Below are 9,328 nucleotides of genomic sequence, written 5' to 3'. Positions count from 1 at the left end.
AACAACAGCAACTTATCTGTTCCCCTTCCCCCCAATTCCTCAGTGCTATTCCCATCCCCCAATTCCCCAATAAAAAAATCTTTAAAAAAAACCAAAACAAAACAAAAAACCCTGTTCCTTGATATTGCTGCACAGCAACGGAATCAATACTAACAGCAACTACCTATCCTGAACTTTTGGATGCATGAAGAAAAAAACATCTATTTGATCACTTCCTTGACAGACAAGTTTATTTACAACCAGAAGCATTTCTAACTGATACAATATCCATAGCACAGTCAACATGTTAGTAACATTAGTCAAAGATCCCAATGAAACAGATTATTAACTGTCTCCAGGCGATCAGAAAAATGGACACTTACCCATGCTAGGTGTGGTTCCTCCTTCTAATAAGCCAGAACATAATTCAATCCGACCAGCACCTGTGATAAAAAAGCATTGTTCAGCATAAATTTTTAAAAAATATAAAAAGATATGTCAGGGCCGGCCGAGTGGCAAGCTGGTTAAGAGCTGGTTTGGGACACCAGCTCTGAGGAGCAGGGCCCGGGTTCGGATCCCACATGAGGGCGAGTGACACTGCCCTCTACAGCTAAGATGGTGAGCAGCAGCTCGACCTGGAGGCTGGGCTGCCATGAGTTGACGGCGTAGGCTGCAGCCCCTGCTGCAGTGGGCTGCCATAAGCTATCGTGTGTGGCTGGCAGCCAGAGTGAGCAGCCGACAGCCAGTGTGAGCTGCCAAGAGCCGCAGTGAGCGGCCGTCCAGATGCCAGCTATCGATCTGCCTCACCCAGGAAGAGTACAATGATAAAACCAACATGGGCCAGTAAAGCAACGTCCTCCACGAGTAGACTGAAAAACAAAAGGACAGCAACTGTCTGTTCCCCTTCCCCAACTCCCCAGCACTGTTTCCCTCCCCAATTCCCCAATAAAAATCTTAAAAAACAAAAACAAAAAAAGACATGTCAAACAAATAAAATGTTTGGATTTTGATTCAAAGAACTGTAAAACAAAACAAAATAAAACAGTAAGAGCTAATAGGAGAAATCTGAAAACTGTGTATTTTTGATATTAAGAAATTATTTTTTAAGAGATGTTAGTGATATTGTGTTTTGTTTTGAAATGAGTCCTTTTAGAGGTACATACTGAAATATTTGAAGATGAAATCCCAGAAGATGTCTGGGATTTGCTTCAAAATAATCTAGCAGTGGGGGAGGGAAGGTAAGAATATATTGGGTCGTCAGGAAAGTCACGACGTTATTTTTCTATTTTTCTCAATGCAAAAATGCATCATGACTTTCCCAACGACCCAACAGATCAGGACTAAGCAAACTATGGCCCAGAGGTTCAGAGTACAAAAGAAACATTGAGGTAAAAATAATGCTAAAAAAAAAAGATGATAGCAGTCCTAATAATGAAAATGCCAACAAATCTCTACAGTCATCTTTAAATCAATGGTTTGAAAAAAATTAAATCTTTGCTAAGTTCAATAAAAAAATGTAGTTTTGAGTAAGCATTATGAGTAAGCATAATGAGTAAGCATTATTGTGGATACTTGACTCAAAATGTGACCTACTAAGGGTATAAGATTAGAAGATCATAATTTTCTAGTAGATTTTCCAGTTGGTTAGTTGTTTTCAAAAGGATTACTAGAATCCTTCCAGATCACAAAGGCTGCCAAGGTCAGTCCACAGGATTCATTTCCAGACTCTTAAAAGGACTGTCAACTGTCATTCATTCTCTAATTTCTCTTACCTCCTCTTTCTGCATTTATAGCTGATTCCACTGAATCCACACACACTTCCATGAGAAATCCATTTGCTGCTCCTAAATACATTAAAAACAATGTAATTTCATGATGGTACTACCCATCCAGACCAATCTACCACAAACATTTTACATTTTGCTGTCAAAATCCAAATGTCCAATAATAGAGAAGTAGATTAGTACACTAGGGCCCTTGAATGCAATAAAATACCCTATTAATTATTTAATTGATGGCTTTGGACTGTGAAATAACACAGACATATGTATAAAAAATTATACTGAGAAAAATATACACTGAATGCCAAATGAACCTTCCTAAATCACAGACTTCATCATCACATTCCAGGTTAAGATTCTTTCAATGCTTCTCGATGCCTGCAGAATATGCTTAAACTTCTTTATAAGGAATATATATATGTTCAAGAGCAGGGATAAACTTCAAATCCTGACCCCATCACTTACTTGTATGATTCTGGACAAGTTACTTAGCCTATGTCTTCTATAAAACTGTAGGTTTTAGTACCAACCTCAGAGTAATGATAAAGATGATAATTCATGTGAAGTGGATAGTACCCACTAAGTGTGTAAAAAGTATGTTTCATCGATTAACTACACATTATTTTCTCTATCTGCCTCCAATTCTCTCTAAACCCCATCTCTGTTCTTGCTTATGCCATCTCCTCAATCCAAAGTCCTCAGCTCCATTTGAATGCTAAACTCTTCCAAGACTCATATCAAATCACATTTCCATGATATTCCCTCTCCCAAAGTAGGTAATTTTATCTCCGTTTTTCGAACTCATATAAGTCTATATGTTACATGTTCTTCTTTAAAACACTAATTTTATCTCTTTGAAACACTAATTATTTTCTTTTTCTTATTTTTCTTATGTAGATAGGTGCCTGATCCTTCTTACTTGGCCTAAAGCTCTTAAGTAAGGTCTTTATGTGAGAAATACTAACAGCAGTTAGTGTTGACCATGATACACAGCAGTCAGGCAAAGATTTACTAAAGGCTGAATAATTATAAATCCATAAAAAGTCATGTAAAAAAAGAGGTTTGAGTTTTTCCTGTAAGTTAAGAACACTTTTTTTTTTTAATTAAGACTACTGAATACATACTTCACGCAACACCTGAAAGAATGTTCACCACATACTGATAAGGATTACAACTAGGTGCTGGGGTTTGGAACGACTTTTACTCTTCTTTTTACTTTTCTATATTGCTTGATTTTTTTCCTACCCAATATTGCTTCTATAATTTAAAAAAAAATCAATTTTAATTTGAAAAACAAAAATCATCTAACATCACATTGCAACAGTCGCATATATTTAAAAGAAGTCTCAAACTGTGAAAGAGTTAACTGCTACTCCATGCTCTTAACCAATAACGCTGCCTTAATTCCATGAGTTTCCTGATAGCACCCATACCAACTGTCGGTCAATCTAACTGGGCAATGCTGCAGGGGTACAAGCTGCCTCATGCAAGAAAGGGCCTTGGCTAGGAGAGGGTGGGGATGCACACAAAAGGGTGTAACAGAAGACAGGATAAGGCAGTTGTCCTAAGAAAGAAGTTATTTGCAGGAATCAAAGACATTTGTTGGGAGCAGCAGTTCTCAAAGTGTGGTAGCCTAGTTAGCTCTGAGGGTCTCTTAGATCCTTTCAGAGTCTGTGCAGTGAAAATTATTTTCATAGTAATATTAAGACTTTATTTGCCTTTTTCACTCTCATTCTCACAAGTGCAGTTTTCCAGAGGCTGCCTGACATGTCACAGCGAATACAGAAGCAAGTATGGGAATACAAGTATGAGAATTCCGTTAAGTCAAATACTAAAGAGATCTGCAAAAATACAAAACATCGGCACTACTCTATTTTGTTGAGGAAAATAGTTCGTTTTCATAAAAAAAAATGTTATTTGCGTTAACATGTAATGGGTGTATTACGGTTATTTTCTAGTTAATTAATAAACACTTAAAATGTTTTAATTTTTAATACGGTCAATATCAATAGATTCAACCTATATAAATAAAAGGTCTTTGAGATTCTCAATAATTTTTAGGAGGGTAAAGGGGTCCTGAGACCAAAAAGTTTGAGGACCGATCGTTTGGAGGAACCGAGTTTACAGACGAGGGGTCTGCCAAATTCCCTAACACCCGCCATACCATCCTATTCTGGCGCGATAGGAAGAACTCGGGACTTGGGACAGCCACAAGCTCTGCCAGTAGGTAAGCTGTGTGGCTTTTGGGACAATTCCCACCCCCGCTGTGTCAGCTACAGGTTACTGAGCGGTCACCACCAGGTTAGGCACTGTGCCTAGCACTCGACATTTAACTATCACAGAGAAGCCATGAGCTGGGTACTGGGATCCTCGTGTGGCTACGGGAAAGGGGAGGCTGAGAGAAGCTGAACCAACGTGAACACAGTCACACGACGATTTGTGATGGCGCCAGAATTCAAACCCACACATCTGGCTCCAGGGCCCGGCCACTCTACTTACATGCCATTTCTCAGCTCCCACGCTCCCCCCACCCCACCCCCCGTTTCCACGTGTTTAAAGCGGGAACGACAGAACGTGCCGCGCAGAGGGTTCAGTGGGAAATCAATCGCAAGCGATCCACTGGCCAGAGCCCCCGCCGGCCCATCCCTGGGAGTGAGGTCTACCGTCCGCCCCCCTCCCCGCCCCCTTCCGCACCGGCCTTCCCAGACGGTATCCGCGCCCGTTTCCGCCCCGAGGAGGCCGCCTGCCTCTTCATGCTCCACGCGTTCCTCCCTCGCGCGTCTTCGGTTTCCACTCACTGTCCCGATTCCGTAGCGCACGATCAGCTAAGCGCATCCGCCTGCTGAGCCCGCCTTCTGCGCGTCCCCGACGTCCACGCCCCAGCAGCCCTCGCGAAAGCCAAGTCGCTAGCGCAGGCGCAGGCGCAGTCGCTGCTCGCCCCCTCCCGAGGAGGGTCTCGCTGAGTAACCCGGAAGTGCTTCTCGTTTCGGTAGCAGTGGGAGGAGAGCGCAGCGTGCTGGAGTGTGGAGTGGCGGCTGTTCCCTGTCCTCAGTATGCAGAGCTTACTCTCTCCGCCCTTGAAGGCCTTGATGAGGAGCCCGCATCTCCGACTCCTGGTTCCTCGGGCGGCGCCTAGCACACAGGTACCGCGCCGCAGCGGACTGAGTCGCGGAAGCGTGCATAGGGAGAAGGAGCCTGGAGCGCCTTCCGTAGCTCCTCAGAGTTCAAAACGCATGTCCTTGTATCCAGAGCCTCTGAGCTCTGAACCGCTTACTAGCTGTGTGATATTAGCCAAGTTAGGTAACCGTTCTGTGCCTCAATTTCCCCATGCATGAAAATGGGGATAACGATATTTTATAAGATTGCTGGGAGGATTAAATTTAATAAACGTCATGCACTTAACACATCATAAAAGCTCAGTAAGTTTTACCCAAATATTTGGTTTTTGCCAAAAGCCCCCAGGTACTCAGGTTAGGGATTATAACCCCTTTCTACAAGGGGAAATGGAGGCGTAATTTAAGTTGTCTGAAGTTAGTTAATTAGAAGCAGGAAACCAAATACGGGTCTTTGGACTCTGGAATAGAGTGAGAAGAGGGTGTGCATTTGCTCAAATGATAATTACTCTGATTATCATGTGTTAGGAACCAGGAAGCAAAAGATAAATACCTAAAAGCTACTGCCTTGGAGGAAGCTACAATTTATTCATATGTAATTCATTTGTCAAATCTTTATTAAGGTCTTGATATGTAAAGGTGCTGTGTTTGAAACGAAACAGGAGGGACAGAACCAGACTGACCACTGTTGTCCCACAGCTCATAGTTTAGTGGGAGATAGAGAGGAACCTGAAGTGTATTAAGGATTGATAGAGGAGGTAAAATGTGCCAAGAGTGACCTGTTGCAGACCTGGAATAATCTGGGAACGCTTCCTAGAGGAGGTGACATCTAAGCTGAGATCTAGAGTAGGTACCGGTACTGAACTCAGGCTCAGCTGCTTGCTGCTTGAGCAATGCTTGAGAGACAAGGGTTGGTGGGAAGAAAAGTTGATTCAAAATGCCAGCATTCCTGGAACATGGTGGACTGTTGTCTCAAAGGCCACCTTCCCCATTCCTAGACGGGTCAGAAGGTTTTATAGGTACACAAGAAGAAGGACAAAGGAAAGGGGACGTTAATCAGGAGACTCATCCAGGAGAATGTCTCTTGGGGTCCGGTTTGTTGTGATGCTTATCTTGAACCTGGGGTGATTCATATGTCATCTGATAGAAAAATCACAGTCCAGAATTGCAGCCTGGTTGCAGTTTCTACCACATCTGTAGTTACTTCTTCCACTGAAGTCTTGAATCCCTCAATGTCATCTATGAGGTTTGGAATCAACTTCTTCTAAACTCCAGTTGATGTTTCCACCTCTTCCCATTAATCACAAATGGCCTACATGGTATCTAGAATGGTGAATGCTTTCCAAAAGGTTTTCAATTTGCTCAATGCAGGGTTTCCACAAACCTTCAATTTGTACAAAATGCTGTATCTGCAACATAAAATTGGAGTGCAATAAAACAAAGTATGCCTGTATTATCAAGTGAGACAAGTAGTGTCCAAGTCAGAGAGAAATATGTTTAAAGATCCACAGAAGAAATAAAATAATTCATATCTAGCTGTAGAGTTAAGTCGGGGAAGTACGCCAGAGACCAGAAGGTTCATGTAGTATGGGGATGAACTGGAGTGAGGCCACGACTGGAGGCAGGAAAACCAGCTGGGAGGTAAATGCAGGATGTAGTAATCCAGTTAAAAGATGATTGGCCAGGGCAGCTGTGGCGATGTGGCCATACAGACTCCACAGAGTGGGACTGAGTGTGAGTAGCAGTGGGGTGAGGTCTTGCCCTCTTTCTCCAGTTGTAATTTATCTATCTTAATCCTTAGTGTGGTTGCAGCTGTGGGATCAGGAGCACCTTAAGGCCAGGGCAGTACAGCACCATCTCTGAAGTAGCTTTACAATCTGGAAGGGGTACAGTGTCCCTTCCTTCAAAGGCTGCTGAGCGAGTAGTGGGCCGATGGCTCCTGGTCTGCAGTGGAACAGTGGCTGGAGCTGTTATCCTTGGTGGAGTAACTAGGTGAGTAATTTGCTCATAGTGTGTCACCTATTTGGGTCATCAGTAGAGGCACAGGATGACCAAGGGGGAAGGGACCCTAGGAATGATGTAGTCTAGCTCTCTCGTTTTACATGTGCAGAAACTGAGACCCAAAGAGGGAATATGTCTGCTGGCCTGCCCTGTCATAGAACAGTTTAGGGTTTTTATTAGAAGAAGCTCTTCACAAAGACTGGTTTAGGTCTTAACTGTTAGCTGTGCATTGTGTACATTTCTCCCTACAACCACTTGAAATTTGTGTCAACATTTTATGTATAGTTTGCTTGAATTAAACTGAAATAAGTTCCATACATCACAATTGGTTCATATGCCTCTTGGGTTTCTTTAAACCTATAAAGAGATTATCGATTTAGATTCTATTCTCTCCCCTCCCCCGCTGCCCCTTTGCACTTTTGTTGAAGAAACCAAATCATTTATCCTATGGAGTTTCCCACAGCCTGGATTTTGCTGATTGCATACTTGTAGTGGTGTTTAACATGTCCCATTGTCCCTTGTATTTCCTGTAAACTGGTTGTTGCTTGATCAGATTCAGGTTGGGGCGAGAGGGCAAAATACTTCATAGGTGATTATAGCTTTCATAAATATCTGGTGTCTATTAGAGATGTCAACCACCATTGATGATCATTACCTAGATCCATTATTTCATTAAAGTTGCAAAACTATAATAATAGCTCAACTCTAAAGAGAAACTTTCCCTCATCAACAATTTGGTTACCATAAATACAGCATATATAGGAAAGGCAGGATAAATACGTGATTCTTTGCCTTTACCAGTTTTCAAAATAATGACTTGGTTCCCAAGCATCCTCCACAGGTAACCAGTAAAGTGTTTGGGTTTTTAAGTGTCGTTATGCGTTCATAACTTTTAAACATACTTGATATGTTTCAGTCCATTACAGTGATGATGATTTGTTCAAATTGTCCATCTTTAGTTGCTGGGAACCCCTCGTATTGGCTCCAGAGTTGTTTTGAAAGGATGCTAGTCACCTTTGATTCCATGCTTTCTGGATGATAAGATGTTCCAGGCTATTGTACATTTCTGCCTCAGGCCTGAAATCAGCCTTTACTTTAGGAATCCTAACTCCTTTTGGTGAAAAGTACTTGGTGGTTTTAAAAAAGTATGTGTTCTCAAATTCTATCCACATTCCCTGCACCCTTATTTAAAAATACCTTGTAACAACCTAACATAGGCTGTTACTGGAAACTGACAAATTTGAGTTTTATTATCTTTAAATTCGATAATAACCTAAACTGTTATTATATTTCTTATAATAACCTAAACTGTTATTATATTATATGTCTTAAGAACCTAAACTGTTTTCTACCTATATCAAATCTCTTTCCCTTGTGTAGATAATGTTGGTTATGCATTTAGGGCACATTTCTTTGATCTAAGGGTGATTAAGCTGTTGCTATGAAAATTCTAAGCTGTAAGAAGAGAAGATGTCAGAAAGGAAACAATGAAACGATGTGTTTACCTTTAGAGGGGCTAAGTTCAGATCCACTTGTTGCTGTAAACCATTTATGAGTAATCCAGCATCTTCTCTCTCTCTCTCTCTCTCTCTCTCCACCCCCCCCCCATTTCTTTCCTATCCTAAGGTTGACAGAGTCTGGCCTCTCAATGGTAGATTGGCATTTAGTAAAGGAGATGAAGCCGCCTACAAGCCAAAAGGAATGGGAAGCAGAATTCCAAAAATACCAGCAATTTCCAGAATTTAAAATGTAAGTATTATAGAAAATCAGGTAAACATCCCATGAGGCCCACTCGATCTTTTGCTTATTTAAACATTTCTAAATGGTTAGATTCCATTATTTCTTGATATTTAGCTCAGTTAACGTTTAGTGAGCTCCCTGCTCTAAACCTCCCGATTCCAAAGCGATCCTGAGGTCACTGATGGAGAAGGGGGCAGACCTAGCAAGCTTCAGGACAGAACGTTCCTGCATTCCATTGGGAAATAAAAATCAGACAGATATTTCCTCTTGTTTTTGACTTCCCTTTTCACCCAGCTTGAATCATGATATGACATTGGCAGAATTCAAGTTCATCTGGTACATGGAGTACTCACACCGAATGTGGGGTCGCCTTGTAGGCCTCGCGTACATCTTGCCTGCTGCCTACTTTTGGAGAAAGGGCTGGCTCAGCCGCAACATGAAAGGACGTGTTCTTGCCCTCTGTGGTTTAGTCTGCTTCCAGGTGAGATTTATTTCAGTTTGGGAAAACCAGAGATTCCTCCAAGAGCTTCCTAGTTGGCATTGTTTGTAAGGAAGTAATCTTATAACAGAGTAGGTGAGAGCATGGATTTTTAGTGGAATGTGCCTGGCTTCAAGACCCAGCTCTGCCACTTAGTAGGACAAGTTTTAGCCTCTGTAGACTATGCTTTCCTTACCTGTAAACAGGGATAGTAACAGTGCCTACCAGTTAGGGTG

General features: G+C 41.9%; 2 protein-coding genes across 2 annotated transcripts in view; one reads left to right on the top strand and one right to left on the bottom strand.

Moving 5' to 3' along the window:
* The window catches only part of CUTC (cutC copper transporter), a 23,224-nt gene extending 18,576 nt beyond the window's left edge, over positions 1 to 4,648 (bottom strand). Inside the window, exons 1-3 of the mRNA XM_019636277.1 lie at positions 4,455 to 4,648; positions 1,752 to 1,823; positions 363 to 422 (exon numbers count right to left, since the gene is read on the bottom strand). Of these exons, the coding sequence (XP_019491822.1) occupies positions 363 to 422; positions 1,752 to 1,823; positions 4,455 to 4,515 (193 nt within the window). The 5' untranslated portion in view covers positions 4,516 to 4,648. The remainder of the gene's footprint in view (positions 1 to 362; positions 423 to 1,751; positions 1,824 to 4,454) is intronic.
* Positions 4,649 to 4,724: 76 nt separating this feature from the next.
* Positions 4,725 to 9,328, top strand: part of COX15 (cytochrome c oxidase assembly factor COX15) — a 25,343-nt gene continuing 20,739 nt past the window's right edge. Inside the window, exons 1-4 of the mRNA XM_019636428.1 lie at positions 4,725 to 4,903; positions 6,675 to 6,865; positions 8,501 to 8,623; positions 8,909 to 9,095. Of these exons, the coding sequence (XP_019491973.1) occupies positions 4,814 to 4,903; positions 6,675 to 6,865; positions 8,501 to 8,623; positions 8,909 to 9,095 (591 nt within the window). The 5' untranslated portion in view covers positions 4,725 to 4,813. The remainder of the gene's footprint in view (positions 4,904 to 6,674; positions 6,866 to 8,500; positions 8,624 to 8,908; positions 9,096 to 9,328) is intronic.

This window comes from Hipposideros armiger, unplaced genomic scaffold, assembly GCF_001890085.2.
Source record: "Hipposideros armiger isolate ML-2016 unplaced genomic scaffold, ASM189008v1 scaffold_28, whole genome shotgun sequence".
Taxonomy (NCBI): Eukaryota; Metazoa; Chordata; class Mammalia; order Chiroptera; family Hipposideridae; genus Hipposideros; species Hipposideros armiger.
Note: the sequence above shows the minus strand (reverse complement) of the source record. Positions and strands in the feature narration are given on the sequence as shown.